This window comes from Lathamus discolor, chromosome Z (genome assembly GCF_037157495.1).
Source record: "Lathamus discolor isolate bLatDis1 chromosome Z, bLatDis1.hap1, whole genome shotgun sequence".
NCBI lineage: Eukaryota > Metazoa > Chordata > Aves > Psittaciformes > Psittacidae > Lathamus > Lathamus discolor.
The window spans coordinates 71,629,782-71,657,500 of record NC_088909.1 but is presented as its reverse complement, the minus strand read 5'-3'; the positions used below and the strand labels follow the sequence as shown (position 1 = coordinate 71,657,500).

Sequence of the window (27,719 nt, the reverse complement as noted above, 5' to 3'; positions counted from 1 at the left end):
TACCTACACAAGACAAGTAAAAGGCATTAAGTATGGAAATAGTATCAAGGGTGGTTTAAAACAAATTGACCTGAACTATTTTAATTTCTATTTTCTATTCAAGTATTTTAAAAAATGCTTGCTGGGAGGACTGCTCAAGTGAAGATAGGAAACATCCTACAATTTTCAGGACACTCCTGACAGCTTCCAAACTATTTGCACTAAGCATGTATGAATCAAAAAACTCATTTATTTTATCAAAATAATTATAGCAATTTTTCTATATTCCTGTTCCAAAGTATTTTTAATATTCCCCCCCTCTTTTTTTTTTCCCTGTAAAAGCTTAAGAACAGATAATTTTTACATTTTGATAAACAGATCTGTGATGAGATCAAATAAGGTACTTTTCCCTGCCACAGCATCAGCTATCTCTGTTCTGAATGATTCAGCTGAATGGATCTGGATAGGCTTTGGTTGTTGCTCCTGCAGTTTCTTCCTACCCTTGCTTTCCCCATGAGAACTACCCTCATTATTTTACTGTGTTTAGACAAGACTCTTCCGGCCAATCATCATATTAGAGTAAAATTTCTGTGAATGCTTGTTCATTTCATGTAGATTACATATAAATATGTACATGTAGACCTGTCCGTAAGTGAGCCAAAGGCTTCACTATGCTTAATGTTACAAAAGATCTTTATCTCAAGCCCCACACCATCAAATTCCCAATACAGACAGGCAAACTAGTGAAGTCCCACTTTCCCTGTAAGCATAGAGAATACAGACAACACAAAGCTAGGGTTAAACATGTCTGTGCTACTCAACTGAAGGCCAGGCCTTGTCTCTCAATAAAGCAGACACATATTAATCTTGCTAATTTTACTAGCCTTATCCCCACATACTGTAGAGTACATCTTTCACAAATAAAAGATTAGCTTTTATTTCACAAATAAAACATTAACTGCCTAATTATTTCTACAAAACATGCTGTCCTGGGTTCAGCAGTGGCAGTTATTTTTCTCCTTCTTGGTAGCTAGCACAGCGCCATGTTTTGACTTTTTGGCCTGGCAACAGCGCTGATAACAGTGATGTTTTTAGTTGCTGCTCAAATTTTGGTCTGACCAAGGACTTTCTGAGCCTCATGCTCTGCCACGGAAGAGGGGAAGCTGGGAGGAAGCAGAGACAGGACACCTGATCCAAGCTAGCCAAAGAGGTATTCCATACCACAGCACGTCATGCCCAGGATGTAACAGAGAGTCATCCGGAAGGGCTGGGACTGCAGGGTTGGAGGAGGTATCAGTCGGTGCTCGGCTGGGGCGAGTTATTGGTCGGCTGATGTTGAGGTGTTGTATTCTTTCCTCTTGTTATTTCCTTTATCATTATCATTATTGGTGGTAGCAGCAGTGATTTGTGTTATACCTTAGTTACTAAACTGTTCTTATCTCAACCCGTGGGAGTTGCATTCTTTTTGATTCTCCTCTCTGTCCCTCCGGGTTAGGGGGAGGGCAAGAAGGGGCAGAGTGAGTGGACTGGCAGTGTGGTTTATGGCTGACTTTGTTTAAACCACGACACACGCCAACTCTGGAATATGTTTAATAACTGTCAAGTAAGGCTTGAAATATTGTTTCTTTTTGGATACACAATGGAACAGTAAGAAATTTGATCAAAGTATCCTGCTCCTGAATAAAATGAATAGCACAAATTGTCTGGAATGTACTGTTTCCTTTTCTTCTGCTCTGTACCATGATCTGTGTTCAGAAGCTGTACAGAAAACTGATACAGAGAATACCATCAGAATTTGCTTAGAAAATGTAAATAAGTCATTAGAGTCTGGCTTTTGTTGGTGTCTGTTAAATTCATAGTAAAATATGCATAGTAAAATATGTAACGGAGTCTAATTTATTAATCTGAATTTAACAGGAAAGATCTGAATTCCAATGAAGCACTGTAAGTAACAGTCAGATTGAGGTAAGAAACCATAGTGGTGGAAACAATGTGGAGAAAAGATGAATACTTCTAACCCTATTTAAATTCAGATTAAGATTATATTTGGGGCTGTATGAACCTTTCCAAATATAAAACAATGGAAAATTCTAGGATTAAAGCAGCTCAGTACTAGTCAGATGATGACTTATGAGTACCCAGGGGTATATAGTTTGGCTGGACATAACGGGATTTTGATACCAACATATAAATATATGCACACTTACAAAATATTTTACAGCTTTATCACACAAAATTCCTTACTGAACAGGCTGCAGAAATAATCCAGGAAATTATTTGAAAGGAAATACTCTTTTTTCAAGTTGTGTGAAGAGTAAGCTACTGGAAGATGGGGAATTTTCAGATCTTCTATATTAAAAAGACAATCTTCTCTGCGGTAAGCCTTGTAAAAAATGTTTGAGCAGAATGACAATCATCCTCTCTGCATGATAAGAGCATGACTGGATTTTCTATGCTCTATCCTTATGGAAACAGTGACAATTATAATCTGAAAAGAGCAATTTCCAAAAAGTAACTAATTCAGATTTTTGAGTGTTGCTAAAATTTTTGCAGTGCTAGGACCAAGTTATCCTTAGTCATGACATTTCTAGGATTGCCTCCAGCCTGCTTTTCTCCCTTTGGCTTCTTTGTATTTCTTTCTTTTTCCCCCTCTTTTTAATGCATATTAAGGCATTGCTGCTTTCTCTATAATCTGCCGCATTTTCATGACATAAATTTCAAATGGTTTTTTTTGCTTTCAGTGGGACCATTGCAGTTGAGTTAAACCAGAGTTCTATATTACAGTTACGTTTACAAGAATGGTACATTTCTATGGGATTGAAAGAGAAATGTGTCTCATAACCTTTTGTTTGAATTTCTGATGAAATACAGCTACTGCTACAGACAGTAGCTTGCTTAAGGATTACAAGTAAACAGCATCTGAATTTGTTTGAGAAACTTTGATGGCACAGGATTCTGAATGTCAATAATCCATATTGTTCATATTGGGATATTTTATTTGGGAAACAGGAGTCTGCTGTCCTGAAAGATCTAGAACAGGACAGTCCAAACCCAGTTACCAAAACCGTCAATGACACAAGAATATCTATTGTACTTTCAATCACATAAAAGATGGTGTCTCCTTTCAGAATTTTCTTAGCTGAGATTAGGTTTTAACTTTTTTAAATTATTATTTTTATTGTGTCAGGTTCTTATTTCCTGTCAAACAGCAGTCAACAGGCTTTTCTGAGAGGAGAGAGTCTGACTCTGGACTTAGTCATATTTTTCTACATTGCCTGTGCTTCACCCAAACAGATCAAAGATTCCTTGCCAGACATATATACTCCATGATCAGTGGAAGTTTGTATTTTTTAAAAGCCATACTTAGTATTTTTTCAGTCATAAATTTATGGGTAATACAGGCACCTTTCAAACCTGGTGGGTTTAGGAAGCTGGTCACAGAGCATGGCTCCTGGGATGCTGTACTTCAACATATGGCTCCAGACTCCCCATCACCGTGAGAATGAGGAAGATACAGATGAAGTTTGCTTTCTACAGACACAGCTCCCCATTTTCTGATGGATTTTGAGAGCATGCTATGTTGAACAGCTCAACACCTTGCAGACTGATTTCAGCCTGTGCACAAGCTCTCAGAACTTAGCAGGAGCTCTAATAATGGACTCCAGAAACTTAAATTGTGCAACTAACATCTCTTCCTTTTCCACAGACTACTTCACATACTACCAAAATTCTGGCTTGCACCATTCCTTGCCTTCCACAGAGGTGCAGCTGATGCCATGTGGCCAAAAGCATTAGAAAACACTTTCAGTTTTTTTGCCTCCAGTGAATGCTCCTTATTGAAGAAGTAAATTAAGTTACTCTAGAAAGCTCTGTTCTAATCAGGTATGATTTACTGGATTGATAAAGAAAAAAGGATCTTTCACTTGGAACAGAGGTCAAGGTCAAATAAGCTTTTTGTGTCATAAATGACTTCTTTTATGTGGTACACAGACCAGTCATTTACGTATCAGCTGCATGAGGAATCAAGTTAGTGTATATTTGCTTTGATAAGTTAGATCTACGTACTTGCTCAGAAGTAGCTAAAAACCCTGTTTCCCAAAGGTGGATCAGAGCTACCACATTCTAATGAAATGAGGAGAGGCTGTCGGCTGAAATCCTTTCCTTGCTCTTTCATGGTTCAGACTTTATTACGGCAGAAAAAATAAATATTTAAATAATTCTTAGTGCCCTTTCAAATCAATATTTCTCAGAATGAAAGTTATCCTTCCTGACTTTTCTAGGTACAGCAGCATTCTGCTATTTTGGAAAGAGCAGCTCTGAATATTCATTACAGTATGTCAGAATCCCTATAGGCTATGCTGCCTCACCCTTGTGTCATATGTGATATATCACTGGTTTCCCAAGCTGCTATGCAACTATTACATATCAAGAAGTTAATTTATTTAGTCTAAAATGATTTATTTATTTAGTCTAAACCAAGTAATCTCTCCAATGGGTTGCTCTGAATAAACACGTACAACTTGTAAATGACAGCAATATTACATCCAACTGTGACCATCACCTCTCTAAAACAAATCCCTCCACTCCAACCCACCACAACTTGCTCAGCAGTTGGACTTCAAATTATATGTATTTTCCAGGCTTCTGTACTCACAAATGCTAAAGTTAAATTTGAAGTGGAGCCCACAGTTGCCAAACACTTTTCCTAGAGAAGTGAATTTTCACAAGATGTTGAAAGCTTTTATAAAGATTCAAATTGTGATTAGTAAAAGGAATTACATGAATTAAATCACCTCAGCTCATATTAATACATGCTTGTTTTGGAAACTAAATGGGAGGAGGGGAGATGAAGTAGAATGAAAATGTGATTTCATAGACTAGACATCTGGCTGTTTTCATATTCTCAAATGCCACACATTACACAGGTACACCCTAGATGTGGATGAAATAGAAATCCTGCTTATAGCTCACTGTCTAACTGGTTTGCAGTGAAAAACGGAGTTGTTTTTAAGGAACAATGCATGAACTGTGAAAATGTAGGCACAAAAACAAGGTAAGGGAACTCAAGTTTCTTTCTGAGTTGCTTTTGTAGAACATGGGCAGCACAAAGTACTTTTGCTTTGAACCCCCTCCCATTCCCACCCTGTAACACCACCCTTATGTAAGCAGAGACCAGGAAAGGAGAAACGAGAACTTCAGGGATTGAACATGACCGTACAGTATCTTTCTTGGAAGGTATGAAAAAGCCTTTGGCATTTATCCAGCAATACCCGTCCACTGACCTGAGTGCATCCCCATCTGGAGGTGCCCTTAAAATTAAGCACAGCTAAGTGTTTTGCCAGTCCAAGGCTAGAGTACACAGTACCTTGTGTAAGCCCATCTCTGGCCTTTCCACTGACAGTGACAACTTACTGATGGCTCTCACAGCATTTTCATTGCTCCACCTGGAAGATGTCTAACCTCTTTTGGACAAAATGAGAATGCTGTTTGTCCACACTCAGAAGTAACACCACCATAGAAGTGGAGCCTAAAGCAAATCTTCAGGCACTCCACAAATGGGAATTTACCCAAAGCTATATTCCTCTTCAATTTACAATTCTGTGCTACAGAAAGTTACATAAATTTAAAGCCAAAATACCTCACCAGATAGCTGACATACAAGGTGTGTTTTGCTACCATCCATCTCTCTAGCTACTCCAACATTCACCTCACCTCATACGAAAGAATAGTGAAACTCATTCTGTGGTCACGACTAAACACCTGACACATTATTCCATTTTTAGAACAGAAACTGTTTTGCTGGTTTGCATTTACACCCAAATAAAACATCCTTCCCTTTCTTTTGTATGCAACATATGTGTGCTCTAAGGTTGTTGCTTGTAATTGCTATTCCATTTCTGTTCAGAGAAAAATCTAGAGATTAGAAGTTCACAGGCCCTTGCTACAATAGCTTGTTTTAAAGTAACAGCAAGCATCCACTTTCTGAAATCATTACTCTTTCTTGGAATGCTCAGAAAAGACAGAATACAATTATTCTGTGTTTTGTTTTAAATAGAGGATGGTTCTTCTGGCTACTGACTCCATGAGCTATGCCTTAACTGAGATGTGTTACCCCAGAGACCTTTAATTTTAATGGACTAATTACAAATCCTAACCTAATGTGAATGTGTTTGTTCGAATTTTGATGCTTATCATTCACGTAAGATGGGTAGAAATATTCTATAAGCAAAGTCAGAGAACTGTTCAACATACTTCAGTATCAATAGTGTCTATACTCAAAAGCAGATGCTGCATGAAATACAATGTTGGAATATAAAGCAGAAAATTAAAACCTGACAAAATATGGGCTTTAATCTGAAGAAGGTTTGATGAAAATATACAGAAATGAACAAAAAAATAAGCCAGAAACACTTGACCCAGAAAACCCAACTGATTGTGCACTAAAAGAAGAAACAAATCAGCAAATGCACCCACTAAAAGCAAGCACCAAAATTACTTCTAAAACTAGTCCTTTGCCTCAAAACTTCTAGACAATAAACAAAAAAAAATCTATAGTTGTTTATTTAGAGATACATGAAACTACAGTGTGAATTTTTTTAGGTTCAGCACAATTAATGATCACTAAACTGCCGTGGAGTACGCAACAAATCAAAGTGACATGCACTGTGCAGGATTCAGTCACTATCAGTTAAAGACTATGCTTCAACTGCATCCACATACCAAAAAAATCAGCATTTTGGAAAGGATCCACTCCAGGATATCTTGAGACTAGAAAAAAGTCATTACTTTTTACTCACAGCTGTATGAAATAATCATACAGTATACAGGTGACTTGTAAAAATGAATTAATTTTATAACTTCCCAAGAGCTGCATTTAGCAACCATATGTTAGTATTCTAAATTACCTGTGTTTCTATTGCTATTTATTTGGTAGCTCCTTCATTACAAATTAGTTCACGAAAAATCTATAGACTGAGCACTGGAATCTATGCATAGCATGAGATTTTTATTCCCATTCTTGGATGCAAACCAAAAAGCCAGAAAAAAATTATCTGTGGTGCTGTGTTTGAGCCAAAAGATTTATTAATCAAACATCTGTGCAAGCGTTAACTAATCATTCTCGTACTGCTGCACAGTAGATAAACACACACTAATATTCCCATTTTACAGGAAAACATGTCACTTTCTTGACAGCCACAGAGTAAACCATTGCTAAAAATTAGTAAAAGTCGTAACTTCCTTGGTTTTCACACCAGATTTAAAGCTTCTTTTACTGATTATACTGTTACTTGGTGTTTTCTATGTGCTGAGTTTTCACTTAATTTTCAGCACCAAAGTTGGATGAAAAAGTCAGGCATTTTTGTAAGTGGTAATACTCCTTCTGCAGGAAAACCCATATTCTGGCCAGAAGAATAATTTTTTGCATTTGTTTGCGTTTCAGTATGTTAACTGAAAACAGGTTAAAATTCTCACTTTGGGCCACTGAATGACTTTTTTAACCGCTGCTGATGGAAATGTTTTCTAGTCTCCAATCAAATTCAGTGTTTAGTACCTGTTTATCTACTCATCTTTTTCCTTGTTCCTCTTCTAAAATCCATACTCAATTATCCCCAGGTAGCCACTCACAGTAGTAGACTCTCCTGTCTGCTCTTACCAGTTTAAGACTATTAAAAAACAACAGCTGCTATTCTTAAGCACACGTTGCTGCTTTCACTGCTGCTAGGCAGCCACAGGCTCTGTCCTGACTCCTTGCCAGCTCCCTCCCTGTGTCACACAGCACAAGAGAAGCAGACAAAACCAGAGACGGATGCAGAGAGCCATGAAGGGACAAATCTAAGTAAATAGATGAGCGATACTGGGATTCACTAGGCTATTTCAGCAACCTTATGCATATGCCCACAGATGAGAAAGGCTTATGTAAGGAACTAAGGGCTCCATGCTTCTATTATCTGTTACTTTCAGACACATGAAGTAAAAAGACATCTCAATACAGAATGAGGGAAATTGGATTTAAGTCTCAAACCTAGATGTCTTGTTGAAATGGGGTCTCAAGCATGCAAGCCAGGCTGATGCTGCCTGCAGCAGATCCCAGAATGCCCAGACATTTCTTCCTAGGGGGTTATCACCAGCAGGTCATAGGATGCTACAGGAAAGATGGTGCAATCCAATGAACAACTATTTAATACCATATCTTGTCCTTTCTGCACCCCCAAGCATTAATAACCGTGCAGTATTCAAACACTGCTCTTGATATATAACAGTTAGTCCTTTCTGGTACTTTTCAGAGATGCTTATCACTTCAGCATTTCTAAACACTATCTAACATACCTTGGACAACAGCTTTATAAGTTAAAGATAAGGAATTATTCACTGTTATAAAAGAGAAATAGAGAAATTAAAGTTTTAGAGTATTCATGAGTTCTGAATTCCTGATATGCGATGCTTAATAACCTTAGGATCTTTTTCTGAAAATGTAACGATCTAGAACATCTATATGTCACTCCTGATAATCATGACTAGCTGCCACTGAAAAGGACTAGCATAGTCAGACCCCATAATGCTTCACTTTGGCATCCAGAAACAGAAGAAATCAGACATGGGTCAGAAGAGAAAGACATGTATGACTCGAACAGCTGCTGTCTCCTGCTGACCTGCCCCACACCTCATAACAGCTTCATGGCACGGACACAGTCAGTAGACAATTCTTTAGGGCAGTGTTACCCTACTGTACCCATGAAATAGCACTATCTCCAATTATGCCTCTTACAGTTAAGTGTAGAACCTGCTAGACATTTCCTAGTATCAGCATTTTAATAATGTTCTCTTAACTCAATATTCTGTGTGCAAAAGCAAGCAGAGAGTTAACAAATTCTAAGACAGACGTAGCATGCAACTTGACATGTATTGCTCTTTCGGTATTGCATTCACATATCACCATGTGGTCTTGATCTCAGAGCAGCGGCTTTCCTCTGTTATGTGCCCAGCTCAACCCTCTTTAATCTTTACTGCGCCAATGGAAAAGTACCAGAACTAACAATGTAAAGTTGGGAAGTCTGTGTGACAGGCGCTCCTCCATAAATGTTGGTCTGGCAGAGAACTATGTAGATTCAGAGCAGTATTAGCATTTACAAGGCCTGTTTAAACTTACCTGATCTCTCTGCTCTTAATAAATGTTAATATTCTACAAATAACATCTAGATTATCTGTTAATCTGTTCAACCACTGCTGAACAAATACTACAAATACACTGTAATAAGGTAATGCCAGCAGAGAAAGTTTGAGTTAATCTCATGTAAAAGATCCTTAAGTATAACCTGAAAATACATTTTGTTTGAAAACAGTATTTTTAAATATTTATTAAAAAGCCTGGCTTAATCACAGACCTGGAACCTGATTCCCACCTTCTACTTTCATTGAACAATTAATTATTCCTTCAGAAAACTCAGCTTTGGTTTTCCTCGCTTTAAAATCAGGCTTTCTTCCAGCATGTGCAGCTCACAGTAACCATTTTCCTGCCATACTGTGCTGTCAAGACCATTCTTCAGAATACCTGGGGCTCCAAATGATGCAATTGGCACATGATCAGCACTTGAAAAAGCAGCATGCACCTGATACCCAATGCAGCCATCTGCACTTTCAGGAAGTACGCTAAGGCTTTGAGAATAGTTAACGGGTGGAAGTTGCAGGATTGGAAACAGAAAAGGAAGTTTTACATTTTACACCCTACTGAGATTCTCCAGTAGAGTTGTTAGAACTCCTCTCCAACTATTATCACAATCTACACCTTATCAAGCACATTTGCTTCTAAATGAAGACATGCTAAAATGCCTCGGACTGCTCTTAACCATTCGTAATAACCACTAACTATACTAACTTCTGAGCCTCAGTGGCCATTTCCTGTTTTCTACTTGGCTTTTCTGTAATACTGTCATTTTTTTTGCATTGATAAGGGATTTGTTTCTCTGCATGTACGAATTCCAGTATGTACAATGATGATCACCACAGTATTCTAGCCAGAATCAAGTATTTTAACAAAACATCTTACATCAGGTGCATTCTGTCTTGCTTGGATGATAAAATGTATTTAGGGATGATTTTCAGAACGCAAATCATAACAACTCTTTTAACATCTAGCTCTACTCTGATTTCAAGTTCAGCCTTTGCACAATTTATAATACGCTCACAGACAAGAAAAGATAAATGGTAACTTTTTTTTTTATACTATATGACATATCTTTTCCTCCCCTTTTTCTCTGGTCTTATTTATGACTGCATTCCTTACCCTTCTCAAACAACTTTCATTTCTTCAGCACTTTAAATCTTGAGAATTCATTCACTTTCTCTTTTCTTCTCATTTCTGTGACAGCGTACTGCCAAATTTCCAGCTTTCCATGTTTTCCATACTAATATAACAATGATTTCACAATTTATGTCTGATGTTCAATGTTATTATAATTTAGACTGCAGCAAACCTTCAAATAACTAACAACTACATTTTTCCTATCCTGGCTATAACACCTTATGGGTGTAAGTTACTAAGTGAAAAATTCCCATCCATACTGGGTGATTTACAACTTGGGAAAAACCCAGGAAAAGCCCAGCTATGAGCCAGAGGAAACACTTAATCAAGGCACATAAGCTTTACCAAAGCACTAAAACTGCTACCAAAGAAGACAGTCCTGCAACCTGCTTGCACTGGCAAGAGGTGTCCAGAGCAGTAAAGGCTGTCACACTCTGCAGTAAGCAGGTCTGAAAAGTAAGTGCTAAGGAGACACAGAAAGTCATCGGTTAGCTTCAGAGACAGAACACTGTAACCGAGTTGGAAGTGCCACAGAAGCAGCAGGAAAATAAAACCCAACCAAAGCGTGGGAGAGAAGATAATGCCAGACACAGCAAAAATAGTTTCTGTGAAAGAGCCAGAGCAACAAGAAATGAGAAATGCCAGACTCAAGAAATAATGTTCAGGAACTATATGAGAAAATGGGGCTCCTTATCCCCTATGGCACTCTTCACACATTACGGCTTGGGAAATATAACAGTCTATCGCTTTAGATAAGCAGGCAAAGGTGTATCCTGATGCTGCTCATCACTCTTCAGAGTTTGATGACAGTGTTTTCTGATAAGGAGAGCGGTGTTCTTGTAGAACACAGCTTTCATCCAGTAACCTGAAATAAAAGTTTGATCTGCTGCTATTTTCATAGTTACAGTGGCTCTAGAGAAGACTGCAATGTATATGACATGTTCAGAACCAACTGGTAATATCTGAATAAATTAATTAATAAAATCCCACAACAGCTAAGCCATTTCTTTTAATGTCCAAAGCAAAAACAAGTACATAAACTATCTGTCGAGCAGCTGGATTGTCGCTCGCATCCTCCCCTCTGCATTGGTCTCATCTGTTGTTGCAGTAGCACTGTATTTTTCTGGTATTTGCAGAGGGTCTAATAGGAAGTATTTCCAGTGCTGAAGACACTATACAGTGGTAAAAACAGCTTTATCAGTATTCACAGTTGCTGACAAAATCATATTCTCACCTATATATACCTTCTTTGTAAGTTTTGAGAGCTGCTTTCACCTGAACAAAGTCTGTGGCTTAAAGATTGATTTTTATTTCTTTTTCCCCTACAGATATATTACAAGCTGTTAAATAACGTCTGCTCTCTTGTTAATGCTGAATACTACGGAGATGCCACAAAGCCACAATAGACTGCTCTTAGCAGGCCCTAATTTTTTAAATAGTGAACTTATGCAAAAGCTATACTTGCCTCTAGCTACCAGAATTTTTTATAATAATGTCCAGATTTATGTAGGGCCAAATAACAGCCAGACTCATCAAAGACAGGAATAAAAAGGCTATTTCATACCTTAGTCCTCCCTTGCCCAAGACTGAAGCACTGGAAGACATAGGTGACAGCAGTGGGACACAGCACACCTGGAAAAACTATTCTGTCAGGGTAAGGATTAGTATGTGTCTTACCCTCCTCCTCTCCCAATTGTCTTAATGCCTCATGAGCTGTGTGCATCCTCCCTTTCTCAACACAGCTCTGCTTCCCAAGACTGTTAATAAAGAGAAGTCCAGAAATTACATCTCTGCCTGCCCCCCACTTAGAACGATTCTGGCTAAATACACCTACCAAGCCTGCATATATTCTCTTTCGGTGTTGCTCTATGTAGCTAGTTTTTATACATCCTATGCATTTTCAGTACCTCCTGTACATCACTATCATCTATTTGCTTACCGCACTTAAAATTGCAGAATATTTTCACACCTTCTTCAGAGACAAATAAGAATAATGGAGCTGAATCAAGTTCCTATAATTAAATTGAAACAAGAATACTGCCTGCAGAAATCAACTTTTGAAGTAATTTTTCAGTCCTCTTAGCACTGAGATTATTGCTGCATCCTTGATCAATTAATCCTCAAAGATTATATGTTCTCTTTACTGCAACATTTTAAAAGCACATAGCAAAAAAAAAAAAAAAAAAAAAAACAAAACATATGCTTCAGTTGATAGCAAAACCCCTGAAAACAGCACCACTATCAGGTAGTCCACTATGAGATCTATTACAACAACAATCTCTATGCCAGTAATTAATCAGTCTTACAAACAAGTTATCCACTGACAATGCCCAACGTTTACTCTTTTTTTTCCCCCGCCATATCCTCAGAGCTAGGCAAAAAAAGCTGAAAATAACATAACGTGCTAGGTGACTGTGCAGTGAAGTTTTGTTTTGTAATTACAAATGCCATGCCTTCGCTCAGACAAAAGACATTCCACTGAACTGATGTAAGCTCTCGTAAAGAGCTGCAACAGAATTAAAACAGAGATGCCCTGTTTTCAGTAGTGATGTCCTGGGTGCTTTGCATCATGCTGACTAACATTTCCCCCTTTTTTACCTAAAGTAACTGTGACAATAGAATCGTTAACCTGAAAACCTGCATAACAGCCTCTGAGAGTAAAGAAATGCTTACCTTCTAAAGATCTGAAGATGCCTTTCTACCGGGAAAATACTGAAGATGCTTTACTGCTGCACTTCAGCATTCCTGTTTCTGTAGCAGCTCACTAGGAACACAGATCCTCCACCATTTTCTTGTCACGTGGCTAGTGATACTGCTAAATCAGGGTGATCACCTACCTCCAAATAGCCAGCTGTGTGAACCAGCAGCTAGCCGGCTCTGCTTAAAGGGGAGTTTAAATGGATGCAGAGCTGTGCTCTGGCCATGAAAATTGTGCTGTTTTACATTCCCTGTCACAGCATCGCCAAAACTTTGATACAGCAAGTCAGCTGCCGGTACTGAAATGCTCCCTGCTGTTTCATTTCAGAGCCTGAGGAAAGCTTTGATGAGACTGCACGACAAAAGTTCTTATGGATTCAACCCGTCTCAGCCCTTTTCATTTGTCAGTACAGCTCCATGCACACCTACAGCACAGCATAAATAAAAATTCAGCGGTTCCCACCCTATTCTTCATGTTATTAATAATCTTACGGGGAAAGTTATCATCATCTATTGCAGACTTCCTGAGAAATCAGTCCCCAGGTGCTATTTTATAAAAAACAGAGCAACACCAAGTGTTCAAAAAAACCTGAAAATCATCACCAACATGAAAATACATTTCTAAAACTGACACTACTGCAGACATGATGCTTGATGCTTCTGTCACTCTCTGACATAAAATTTCTGACAGCTATCTCAGTAAAATTTCCCATGATAGGGATATTTTAAGCACTATTTTAACTGGACAATCCTTAATACATTTGAAATAAAAAGTTCAGACACCCAGAAGCTGTATCGAGGAAAAAGAGCTATAAACGATTTATGCACAATAAAAGTCGTTAGTACCATGATAATGATCAAGCTGTGAAATTAGTACCATGGCAGACATCAGGGATCATGGCTTTGATCCTCCATGCTCAAAATGACACAAAACATCTTTGAGATTTAGGAAACTGCTGGGACCCACTAAACTCACTGGGGCTCAGTGTTGTCAGAGTCAGGTCCTGTGTCAATGGGGGTAGGTTTCAAAACGCTGAAATCTCATGGCATTGATCATATTGATTGGAATAAATTATATAATGAATTAGCTCATAAAACTATTTTGAAGAGTTTTTCATGTACTAAACTGTACTAACACAGTCCAGGTCTTCTAGCTTTAAAAAGTAGATCAATGGGCCTAGTCTCACAATTTAAGTAAAATTTCAATAATAAGTAGGTTGGGTTTGTGGTTTTTTTTTCCTTTAAAATTGCTTTTCAGTCACTTAAGTGTTGCTCTTTTCCTGTTAAAAGGCTTTTATAAAGTACTTGGTATTTGGCATGTAAATATTAACGCTATTTTTACAAAAATGGGATCATCACCATATTGGCTGCTGCTACTGTTTAACAGCTGGCTCTGCAATGGAAAACTGGTTATTTAGTTTTAATTAATTTTCAACCTCCAGATGGTGATGGAAAATACTGTACCACCCCAAAACTGATTAAAAAGATGGTTGCCATGACTTCACAGCCAAATCAAGTAGAAGGCAAAAAATGGTGCTCCCAAAGTTCATGCATGAAATGCGTATGTTGTTACTTCCATGAATAAAAATGGTTAGGAGTGAGATTCACTGGCAGTAAAATAGATTATTACGAAATATAAAAAAAATAAAAAAGTTTTAATGAATTTACAGGTATACTGTTGAAAAACTCCCTGCTCTGAATCTGTCTGAGGGATTCTTCTCTTTTCACAGAAGCAATATTTTTGTAAAGGCTCATATATAACGTAGAGCTTTTTAATACATTATGTGTATTACTAGAATGATATGATCTGTAATAATGTAAAATACATTAATCATATAGTTTCCCATTCTATACTCAGATGAACACTGAAATCTCAAGTTCTGAGCCAGCAAGAGTTCTTGCTCATACCAAGCTAAACTTTTTGTTTCAATTTACTTTCTAGCTTTTATTTCAAGGCCTTAACTTTCATTTACATGGACTTTCCTACAAGCAATCTCCTCTGTTGTTGCTCTTTTCCTCACATGCTTGTTTTTAACTTTTAAGGCATGCTCTTTGTTCATCACTTGTCATGCTTTGTGCTGCCAAGAGGAAGACCTGAGTTCAATTTTCATTTCAAGTCCAGTAATCTTCTAGCTAAAAGCACCACTGAAGCAGCATGCCTTCATGGAGCATGGTCTCCAGAGTGCCTGGAATTGCTTTCCAGCAAGTCTGGCCAATTAGTGTACAATCTTGACAGGGGTGAAAGAGGACAACTCCACACATTTGCAAGGAAAAGGGGAAACAGAGGCATCCAAAGGGAAGTAAAGGTTACTTTGCAGAATGTGGCCTCTTAAACTTGTAACAGATTTTCAGTCCTTTAGGCTTCCTCTATATATATAGCACTCTGCTTTGCCTGTTAAAGCAAAAAGAAAACCTGGGCTCCTGAATCCATTGCCTTATTCTAGCTTTATGGTGATAGAACAGACATTTTGAGAAAATGCTGGGTGAAACACTTGGTCCACTGGAGTCAAGAAGAACTTTTTCCCTGGTTCCATTCTGTCAGTCTTTCAATTCAGTATTGGACACTGATACTTGACTTGAATCATTAATGGCTTTGTAATATATTATATGTATTTGGCTAAATCCCAGGGATAGCAGAGTAGACTCTTAATTCTTATTGATCTTGAAATAGTCACATATTTTTAGTTATCTTTATTCACTGTCCACCAGGCAATGTGATGAAAACAGGCTTCTCTATTAAAAATTTACTGGAATTCTAAGAGTGCTGGGCAACTTTCATAGCCAGTGGTACAACAATAATCACAGAGAGAGACTCTGGACAGAAGCAGTAGAAGAACTATCTTTTCCAAAAAGTCACTATACAAGTGAGCAATAAAGACTGCTATCTCCTTCTTTGAGAACATGCTATCAGAAAGGGAAGTGAAGCGTTCTTTGTAGAAGCCTTATTCTAGCAGGTTGAATAAATAAAGGCAGCTGTTCAAAGGAAATTGTCTTCCATTCAGTTTTGCCACTAGTATTCCAAGCTCTCCTCCAGACCTTCCAAACATCAGTGTCCTTATCTATACTGCTTTCACTATTTCTTATTCGTCTGGTCAACATGTAACTTCATAGCATTTCCCTCATGTCCTGGTTTCAGCTGTAAGACTTATGTTTTCTTCCTAGTAGCTGGTGCAGTGCTGTGTTTCATCTTTAGTCTGAGAACAATGCTGATAACACACTCATGTTTTAGTTGTTGCCAAGTAGCACTTACCCTGATCAGGGACTTCTTCTCTTATTGTTTCCTATTATTATCATTGTTATTGTTGATGTTTTCTCTATTATCAGTATATTGTACTTTATTTTAGTTATTAAACTGTTCTTATCTCAACCCACAGGTTTTACATTCTCTCAATTCTCTTCCGCATCCCAGGATCAGGGAGTGAGGGATGACCAAGTGGCTGCACGGTACTGAGTTATCAGCTGGGTTTAAACCACACCTCAGCTTTTTCTAACTCTTCCTACAAAGGAAATGATAATCCGTTCCTACAGCAAAGGTTACAGCAAGAATAATCTGGTATACACAACTATTAACACACCCTGAGGAGTGTGCTGGTAGGTAAAAGCTAGCATAGTCATCTGAAGTGTTCTCCCTCTGCCTCCTGACGACTGCATCACCACTGAGCTCCATACAGCTCTGTAAGACAGGACAGCTTCTATCAGGAAGAAAACGACCTCTAGTCTTCATAAATTTTACTGCTGGACATCTCCAGTCACAGCAGCAGCAGCAGCAAAGTATGTTATCCTGCCTACCCAACATTCATAAAGTGCTCCATGAATTTTTCCTTTTCACCCTCCGCTCTTCACATACGAAAGCTGTATAAAAACCTGTTTTCTTTCTGGAAAGACTGACATTAATAATGTGCTATCAAATCTCTTTTTCCTTCTTTACGAGGCCAAAGAAACCTCTAGGGTTTATTACTTCTGTTGTTTGCTTATTACTTATACAGGTTTGTATCTTTTCTCCAGTGTTTTAATGGTAGCAAGCACGCTCATACTTTTCTTCTTTTCCTGCTGCTGCTGTTTGTTGCAGAAGGAATACAAAACAGTGGAGAACTTTACCAGTAAGACTTTCTTAAAACCGATGTGAACAGCCTTGGAGAGCTGTTATGTTTGACATTGGGATGAAGAGGACAGTGATCAGCAGATATTATGATTTTAATCCACTTCTTCATTCTAATTCTTGTTTATACTTTGTATTTTGTAACTTTAATTCCCTCTTCTACTATCCAGTCCATTTCTTAGATAAGTGACAGCCACTTACTGGATAAGGGCAGAAAATGCAAACTGCATCCTTTACTGACCATTATTAAGCTACCAAAGGAGCCTACTTCCATACAGCATGCTAGCATGAACTTAATTTTTTTTTTTTTTTTTCAAAACAAGGGACATGTGAATAAATTGTAGATTCAGAAGGCGGTTAGAAGGCAGTTACTGAGTAAATGACTCAATAAACTTTGGACTACCAATTCAACTCTCCATTGATAGGGATGTCCCCACCATCTGTTTGAATACAATTATGAATTTCTTTATTCTTCAGTGATGACAGAATAACAGAATCATAGAATGGTTTGAGTTGTAAGGAACCTTAGTGATCATCTAGTTCCAGTCCTCTGCTGTCTAGGTCTAGGACACCTAGGGACACCTTCTACTAGACCAGGTTGCTCAAAGCTTTGTCCAGACTGTCCTTGAGGACCTCCAGAGATGGGGCAGCCACAGCTTCTCTAGGCAACTTGTGCCAGTTTCTCATTGCCCTCCCTGCAAAGAACTGATTCCTAATATCTAATCTAAATCTACCCTCTCAGTTTAAAGCCATTCCCTCTTGTTCTATCCCTACATACTCTTGTGAAAAGTCCCTCTTCAGATTTCCTGTAGGCCCCTTTAGGTAACAGAAGGCTGCTAGAAGGTCTCCCTGTAGCCTTCTCTTCTCCAGGCTGAGCAAGCCCAACTCTCTCAGCCTGTCTTCACAAGAGAGGTGCTCCAGACCTCTGATCACCTTCACGGCCTTCCTCTGGACTTGTCGAGCAGGTCCACATCCTTCTTACACTAGGGGGTCCAGAACTGGACACAGTACTGCATGTGGGGTTTCATCAGAGTGGAGTAGAGGGGATGGATTACTTCCCTCAACCTGCTGGTCATGCTCCTTTTGGTGCAGCCCAGGATACAGTTGGCTTTCCTGAGTCAAAATTATGGCCCTTCAGAAATACAGGAATTCTGGCAGAAGGACACTTCTGAGAGCTGAGTATCAGTTACTTAGACCATGGTTCAGTTCTCCCAAAGCCTACTTCAAAGATATATTTCTCTGGTGGACTCAGAGCCTGCTGACTAGCACCATCAAGCCATCCAGAAACTCTATGGCAACTAGAGAAAAGCCTTAATTTCTTCTCCTATATGATGACACCAATGTTTATATGCTCACCTCCCACAGGTTGACAGTTCTGCTGTATCATGTTGTTTAAAACTTTGTTGGCCAAGAAAGGAAATTAATTTCAGATTTAAAAGCTGCACACTGAAGTATATCTTAAGAAGGAATTTGTGTTTTTAAAACTGTCAATGAAGTGCATTAGGAAGCATTTCTAATTACATACTTCTACATAACAGTTGCTGTTTCTTCAGCTGTTTATGTAAGAGGTTTAATGAAATTGACATATAATCTAGAAATAATTATTCCTGTGTTTTATTCTTTCTACCATAATATATTTTTTTTTTGTGCATTTGCTTTGGCTTCAAAAGAGATCAAGGCTTTTGTGATCATGCTGTGGGCATACAGAGGGACATCTGAATGTGTCTCTGGTATCCCCTAAAAAGTCTGAAGACACTAACTGACCAAGGACATAAGCTTTAAAATAGTTCAATAAACCAAGAAGTTTATTGAACATCAGATACCAAGCACAGGTGAAACTGAGGGGAAAACAGCACCTTAAGTGCAATCTCTGTTAGACAGGAAATCCTCATACAAGAGCAGTATTTTTAGTAATATTAATGCTTGAAAAAACTTGCTTATATTTCACACCTTATCAAGAAAAAATCTAACAACAAAACATGAACCCATTGCAAAGTAGATTTTACTGGTTCCATGCTTCCATAAATAACTGTTAATGCAGACGCTGAATAAATTCCTTGGTTTTCTTTACTTCTCTGGGCTTCAGCATTACTAGGGTTAAGGACAGAAATAGCCACTGCTATCCACTGAAAAGGCAAATTAGACAACTTCTGAGTCAGGTAAGAATATAGCCTATAGTGGAAGCTACTGTCATCGCTTATATATATCTTATACCAAGAGCTACTGTATCGTTTCCTTGCAGGATGAACCACATTCCATCATGCATTTACGTTTTCTCTGAAAACGCTCTTACATTAACATGGTCCAGTTTTGGACCTTAATGTGGGAATCAGTCTGAGAGAACATACTAATCTCCAAGAATAACAAATGTACTACATTTGAAACACCAACGTGATCTACTACTGTGTACAAGATTCAAGTTTTTGCTTTGGACAGTGTCCTGGGTAACACAGAAATTCCTGAAGAACAGCAGAGTTCTCATAGCTGATCTAACAATTTGTAGTAATAAGATGCTAAACCCCCCCATAAATCCATGACCAAAGGAACAGTTTTTCTAGTGCCTGTGTAAGTTCAAAAATAAGCTTATTTTCTTGAGGTATCTAACAAGGAATCTTGCTGCTTCAAAGGTATCCCAATTCCATTGTGCTGATTATAACATGAAATAAATAATTTTAAATCAGATAATTAGACTAATTTTCATTGGTAAGAAGAATATCATAGGAACATAAACATGGCAAATCAAATCCTAGGATGCTGCCTGCATGTAATTAATCAGTGTGACTTAAGCAGGGTCAGCATCTGGCTGCTTTTAATTTAAAGGCTTTATGGGAGACAGAGGAGTTGAAAGCTGATTTGTTTACGTCAGATTTGCAAGCCTGCAACTAGCCAGCACCTCTAAACAGCCCTTCCACTTTCCCATTCTGTTCACCTTTTATTATGACAAGCGCTGATAGTGTTTTTTGATTAAAATTTTTTCACTAGAAATGAGTGGTTTGTGAAAAAGAGAAAATCTTTGAAATTAGTTGGGTTTGAACTCCCAGTGATATCCTGCAGAAAGAACGGTGGAAGATGACTTCCAGGTTGTCAACTAGTGCTAGCAAGCAAACCACCTCAAAGTCAAAAGATGCCTAGTGTTCCTAGATCTGCAGATCCCAAGCCACACCCACACAATGATGTGGACACAAAACAACTGCTTGGGTATTTTACTCATTTTGCTTTTCCCAGATCTCTCTTTTGTGGAAAATTTCAAAATTTCTAGTTTTCTTCTGGAATGGAAATCAGAAGCTTAGAGGACTGCTGCAACAGAAATATGCCAACCAGCTCTATTTTTTGGTGATTTGAAAGTCAAGCACTCATCATTTTGTTTACTTCAGACTGCAAAGAACTGGAGAATGCTTGTTGCTTGCTAAGCCTTCTGAAGATTTGCCTCTTTCTTGAAGGCAGTAAATGCTAACCTGCATCAATAGAAGTTGTCACTGCCCTACTGAAACAGAGCCCCTCTCTGTTTTTCTCAGTGCTGTCTGTCTAGTTTGACTGAAGCAATTTCAGTAAAGAGAAGTGTGTGAGGGCAAAGTATGCTCTGTTTACTACTTAAAATCTTGTCTGTCAAGAAAACCCGAAGTCCTATACAGGTTCTTAAGTTTAAGCCTGCAGGTAACATCATATTTCAGAGTTTCTGAGACTGGGGTTTCTTTTTAGGCTTAAGACAGTGCTTCCTGTATATTAAAAATAGCTCAGCTATAACAGTGTCTGACCTCGTCGTAACAACATACTTCCTTGTGAAACGCGTGAAAATGTTTAGAGAGGAGGCATTTTAATATACTAGCTGTCATCACAGCTATTGAACTATTCACTCCTTAAATCTTAATAAAATGTGAACTGTTCGGGGTGGGAAGAGGGTAGCAAAAAGCTCTTTTTTTTTCTATCACAGACTAATTGTACATGCTGTGATCAGGGTTATACTATCATACGCAAGCATGCCACCTTTAAGGGAAAAAAAGCCTAATGCTAAAATTGCAGAATTTTCAAATTCAAATTAAAAAAGTGAAGTCTAAAATAAATTGCAAGCCTATTAAAAGAAGTTGTGAATGTATTCTACACTGAACTGACAAGTGTTTAAGAGAAACTTGAAAAATCAAAATCAGTCTTGTGTTTCACAAAAACAGTGTGTTTCCTCACGTTTCATACCATACATGTTCTTTCGGGTAAGTGCAGTTCAAAAGGAGTAGCAAGTACAAAGCAGTTACACCTGCTAGTTTTATTTGTGCTGGGAAGTTTCTTTTAATGTTCATGAGAATTTCACTGTATAAACACAATTCCAGGTTCCTCTCTGTAAAGCTGTGTCGGTTGCAGATGCCCAGGATACAAGAGGTCAGACTTCCACACTTGCATCTCTAAGGTGACCCCAGAAGTTCACTGTTGCAATTGTAAAAGGAAAGGAACCAACAACCAACTCTAAAATGCTACAGTAAATGGAGTCAAGAGGGTCATCTCTATCCGTCTTGTGACAGCAGAGAGACAGCAGGCAGTAGAAAGGCTATAAGCACAGAGACTGCACTTCCACCCAAAGGCAGGTGCAAATATATTCAAACTATGACCACTGCCAGTCCAGTCCAAAAAGCCAGAAATGCTGCTCTGACCTGCCTACCGCTTGGAAATAACCACAAAGACCATTATTTTCCATCAATCTCTTCTTCTCTCTACAAGCAGCACCTTTTTCTGACGCTGAGCCTTAACTCCCTCCTATCTTTCTTCCCAGCAGTTTTGCATTAGGCAGAGACAGCACTTCAATTTGATCCCTCCAAAATCTCATCACTGGCATTGCATTTGGTCTGGCGATAACACCAAGTACCTGGCTTTGGCCTGCATTCCCTGGACACATCTGTTTCAGACTTAAAGGTAGGTTATAAAGTCTGTGGGACTTCAAAGAAGGAAGACAGACTTACTCCTGCAAGGAAGTGGCCTTACAAGCTTACTGCATTGCAAAACAATCCTGATTTGGCTCATATTGAGCAACCAAGAACAAACACTGTTTTTGCAAGGGAGGAATATAGTCATACTTAAATCATGTGAATATAATTAGTACTTCAGACTTGAAAATCCTGGTATCTATTCATAATGTCATACAGAAGACTCTTGAAAGGAAACGGGTTGTTTTTTCCTTACCCTGATTTTTGACTCAGCTCTCTTTCACTGTCAAGAAGCACCATTTCCTCCTTCATTTCTTGTTCTGTTGCTATGTTATTTCCAAGTCTCTGTTCAGAATTTGATTCCCATTCACCATCACCACCAAACACCTGCAACGCATGTGTTCCTCCAATGCCCGAACTCTCATCCTTGGTAGTCAGGCTATTTGTAGGAGAACAGCTCTCATGTTCAGAAGACTTCTGAAGGGGAGTTTCTACCTGAAATTCTGCACGAGTGTCAAGTATCAATTCCTGTGCTACAACAGCTGCCAGCTCTTCACCAGAGTATTCAGACCCTGATTTTGGCATCTCTGATTTTGGCTCAGAAGAAATTTCTTCAGGCACTATGTCACTGAGTTCATTTTGTCCCAGTATAATCCAGCCCTCATCTTGCCCACAGCTTTCCTGTGATCGCCTTTCATCATCCAGTTTTTGAGGCACAACATAAGACCTTTTCTCTTCTGAGAGAACAGAGTCCCATTCAGTCCCACAAACAAAGTGATCTTCCCTTTCATTTGTAATGGAGATTGGCTGAAATGTATCCAAGTAACCTGGTGAAAAACCATCATGAGTTTCTGTTTGTTCAGCTACATTAGCTTCTTGAAACGCAAAATTACTTTTCTTTCTTTCAAGGATATCCTCTGTTGAAGGTGTACTTTCTTCCTCAGTAATAAGGATGTAATCCATCTCCAGTGAAGTTGGATCCTGGTGTACCTTCACGTCTTCCTTATCCTCTGTACTTTTCAGGTCAGGGCTCCCAAAGGAATTCCGCAGCATGTGCTCCCTACAAAGCAGGGAGTCAGTGCCAGCTTCTAAAAGAACAGGCAAACAGAAACTCCTTTTAGTTTTTGAATTACTATTTTAGTCAGCATGATTTCTTTAAATCAGTACAGTGAGATAAAGCTCTTCGCAGTTTTATTTGCTCTGTTAATGTGTACTTGAATTTTATAACACCATCATCATCATTATTGTTAAAGATTATACATTAACACTGCAATAATTTCTAAGGGACAAACGATTCTGTGTCCCATATGCTAGGCTCTGTACAAACAACAGAAATAATGTTCCTACTTCAGTGCTTAAAAGCTTTAGATGTGTCCAGAAAGGTGATGCTAGAGGTCTTCCCAAAGTGCAGTTTTGTACACCAGGGAGACACACGAACTTAGAACTTCACTTAAAGCCTAATCATTCAGCAGTAATACTCCAGACATTTCGTTTTTCCTTTGTCCTATGAACTTGCTCTGGAAAGCATGTTTTCTTACCATCAGGTAATCTCTTATCTCCACCTGGCGGTGAGTCGAGATCTGTTGTTTCTGCTCCAGATTTTTCTACTGAAATCTCAGAAGCTCCTGGAGTTACTTCAGACTCGGAGAGTGAAGATGTGTGATCTTCCTGAAGGCACTCAGTGGGTGTTTCAGACACCTGATCTTTAATGTTGCTGTCTTTGGTCATTAGGATGCCTTCTGCACCTTCTGAAGGAGTTGGCAGTGGTAAAGGTTTTCCAAAAGAAGCACTGTCACACAATGGATGCTGTACCAAGACTTCATCCTTTGCACACTCTCTGCTGTCAGAGGGTTCAGCATCGTAAGATACATAGGATGGTGGGACACACACCACTGGTGACTGGCCACTGGGCATTTCCTTAAACACAGGAACATCATTTCCAATTACATCTTCAGATTCTTTTGCTATATCATCAAACAGCTGTTTATCTGGATTGGATTCATGGCCTTCATTACCACCAGGCAGAAGGGATTTGGGAAAGAATACCTGTTTATCCTTTGGTTCCCCTTCTGCTGCTTCACTGCCTGCTGCTGCCAGTGTGTTCATTCCAGAACACGTGCTTGCCATGACAACAGTCGCTGATGTGTTCTTGATGTTACAGTCCACACTTATCTCAGATTCATCCACACATTCTTCTGACATGTCCAGCTCATCACCAGTTATTGCTGTATGGTCAATATTAGCATGTTTTCCAACTTCAGTCAAGGCACTAACTTCTTTTATGCTTTGTTCTGCCCTTTCAGGTAGAATCATGGGAACCAAATGCATTTGAGAGGTTGCTGTTTGAGCTGTATCAGTTGGTGTTCCTCGACGGCTTGCAGGAGTAAAACTTTCATGGAACACATCTTGCAGATCTAAGGACCTCATTTCTAAAACTTCATTGGTAATTTCAGCCGACTCAGTTGGGTCAGTAACAAGTTTACTTTCTAGACCATGTTCTTCCAAAGTTGCAAGTTCAGAAGGCTCCTGAGTATTAGAAGAGATTGGCTGATAGGATTCATCTATCTTTCCCTGTTCATTGTCCTGGGGGCTATGACTTTCAGCCTGTGTCTGTATTTTCTGTGTTACTAACTGACACTTTGAATCATAATCTGCCTCTTTACTAATATCTGACCATGTGTGAATTGGCAGGCTATCTTTGTCTTCTGTCTCCAGCCCAATCTGAGAAGATGGGACAGAGGCATGCTTAGCTTCATACTCCTGGCACACATCAGGACTGCTTGATGCCTCTGAACTATTGTCTTGGTCACAATGACTTAATATATCTGGATTTTCACCATCTGATTTCAAAGTGACAATCTGCTCAGCATTAGTCCACAGGTCAGGTTCCACTGAAAACAGCTGATTACTTTCTTGTGTGCTATCCTGTAAAATATCTGGGATAAGTGCTGTTTGGGAACCTAATATATTCCACCCTGGACTGGACTTCTCTGTCATTTCATATGATAAGTCTTCTACAGTGAAAGGACCTGACAGGGAGCTGTGCACTTCTAATCTTTCATAGTTGTCCTCTTGTTGTTCTTGAGGAATGAAACTTGCATCTCCTTCACTGTCTTTTGGTAGATCCAGTACAGTGATTTCTTGCACTGACGTATCTGGCATACCTCTTTCCTCATCTGAAAAAGGATTTGGTGGAGTCAGCTGATTTTCCTCATCTGTAATGAACAACAGCTCTTTCAAGCCCTTTTCCTCTTTATCCAGTATGAAAGGATCAAATTGTTTGAACTGTACAGTATCTTGATTTATCTGACCATCAGGAATATTCATAGGTTGTACCAGACTTTCATTTTCTTTTTCATCACAGTGTAGAGGGGGAGGCTGATTTCCATCATTACTTGCAATAGTGAAATATTCTTCTGCTACTTCTTCATCTTGTAAAGGTGATCCCCAGGGGTCCTTACTATATACTAACTGGTTTGTTGCAGAGTGACTTGAAACAGAATACTGATCTTCCAATGGCTTTTCTTCAGCAGGCTGTGAATTCCACCATTCCAAACTGTCATCTTGAAAATGAAATGTTCCTACTGTGGATTTTGGATCAGTTCTTAAATCAGTTTCCAATGACATATTCTGCATATCTACAGCTTTTGAATACTTTTCTTTATCACAAACAGCAAAAGTCGGTGTAGTATCTTCATTCATTTGATACGAGTCTTCTCCACTACCTGTTTTTTCATTGAAAATACTCACTTGATTTTTTTCCTGAAGTGTTTCACAGTGCCCTAAATATTCAGAAGTCAAGTCTTCCTGCAATACTTTCCTAGCTTCAGTTGTTTCAGGATTTTCATTGAAGATGCCTACCTGAACTTCCTCTCCCACCTTAGTTTTTCCATCTGTATTATGTTCATTTGCCTCAGGACTTGTTCCATTGGGTGGAGCATAGTCGTCTCTAATTTCAGATGCTTTGTGCTGTTTGTTTTCATATATGGAATCTTCATGACTCACTTCTGGACATGCCTCTGAAGTCTCTGAATCCTCATTTATGTCAGGACTTGATAAAGAAGACACAGTATCATCATCTACATGGGCATTCCAAAAATCTAAGCTTTTAGGAATTTTGTTCTGCTCAGTGCTTGTTTCAAATCCTTCTTCGCATTCATTGACAAATTCATTCCTTTTAGAAGCATCTTCAAGATTTTTGTTATTTTTGATATCCCACATACCCCTACTCCCTTTGTGAAGACTGGGAACTGGAAGGTCTCCCCACACATTCACAGATGCATCACTTAAGTCAGGACTTGTTCCACTTGAGTGTGCATAATCATTTACTGAATCACTCCACACAGTATCTTCTTCCAAGTAACTTTTGATCTGTATATCCTTTGAAAGGCTACTTGTGGTGTTTGCCACTTCAAGGGCTTCACTTGCCTCAGCACTTGTTGCAGGAGATTGCAAATCTTCACAAGACTGTGAATTCCAAGCAGTTTGGAGAGAATTGTCATTAAGCATTACACATGGCTCTCCACTAAGATTATTAGCAAGTTCTAAATCTTCAGAGTTTTCATTTCTCCCAGAATCTATTTCAAGTGAAAATGAACTTTCCACTGAAGATGTATCTGTAATGTCAGGAACACGGACATATTCAGATGAAGGACACTTCTTAGAATCATCTATGAAAGACTTTTCATGAGTCCTATTCAGTTCCGAGCTATTTTTGAAAGATACTAACTCAGTATAGTTAGGAACCACTTCATATAAGCCCTCTTTCACTTCTCCTGGTGCTTCCTGTGGTTCGTTCATTAAAGGCAGTGAAGTGACCTGGCAACTGTCACTCTCTCCAGAGTCATTCCAGATGCCTGAGCTTCCAGGCATTTTAGAAGAATTATTTTCAAGATTATCACTACCCTTATCAGAACTTTCAGAGATACTTTCCATCTCTGGACTTTTTATATCTTCTTTCATTGTAGTCTCCTTTTCAGCTTTCTCAGCAAGCAGCTGTAATGTTTCACTATAATCATAATTTTCTGCTCTGGGATCATCAAAAGTTTTACACTCTCTGCCTTCCTCAGAAACACTTGAGGAAGATTCTACATTATTCTGCAACAAGTCTTTCCTTTCTTCCTGACTATCTGGATTGCTTTGATTGGAAAATAACACATTCTCTGTGACCAACGCTTCCAAACTAATACTATTCCTCACTTTTTCTGGGGAGCTGGGAACTTCAGTTGTTGACCTGTTTTCTTCGAAGTCTGCACTACAAGAAGATTCACTGTCCTCCTGCACTGGTTTATGACAAATGTCAGTAATCATTTGGTGTCCATTTGTCTCATGTGTACTCCTACATTCCTCCTTTCCTTTCTGAGAGATGAAAATGGCATTGTCCCAGTCTTCCTCACAACCCTGCTCTCTCTGTAAACTCCATGAGTCCAGCTGCTGCACCGAATCCTGTCTATCCAGCCTTTCATCAACATCAGCAGAATTTTGTTCTGCCTTCTTACTAAGTATCTCACTTCCTATGTCACATATTTTCAGATCCAACCCATTCCCAGTATCTGAAGTGGGTGTAGATGTGTCTGTGTCTTCTACAGGAACACTGCTCACTGTTTCCACATTTTCAGCTGCATTCTGTCCAGTATTTAATTTGTTCTGTGGTGGTGATAAGTCATTCACTGTCTGATTGTACACAGGTGTTACTCTTCTGTTTTCTGATGCAGAAAAACTATTTTTATCGGTA

General features: G+C 38.8%; 1 protein-coding gene across 3 annotated transcripts in view; it reads right to left on the bottom strand.

Annotated features, from left to right (window-relative positions):
- PRUNE2 (prune homolog 2 with BCH domain) overlaps positions 1-25,698 on the bottom strand; it is a 53,636-nt gene extending 27,938 nt beyond the window's left edge. For 2 of the 3 annotated variants that reach the window (XM_065661352.1, XM_065661353.1), the window contains exons 1-2: positions 23,524-25,698; positions 22,242-23,073 (exon numbers count right to left, since the gene is read on the bottom strand). In XM_065661352.1, the coding sequence (XP_065517424.1) occupies positions 22,242-23,073; positions 23,524-25,687 (2,996 nt within the window). In that variant the 5' untranslated portion in view covers positions 25,688-25,698. Of the gene's footprint in view, positions 1-12,952; positions 13,072-22,241; positions 23,074-23,523 lie in introns of those variants that run through there. The other variant, XM_065661354.1, reaches the window with a different exon arrangement.
- Between the last annotated feature and the right edge of the window lie 2,021 nt (positions 25,699-27,719).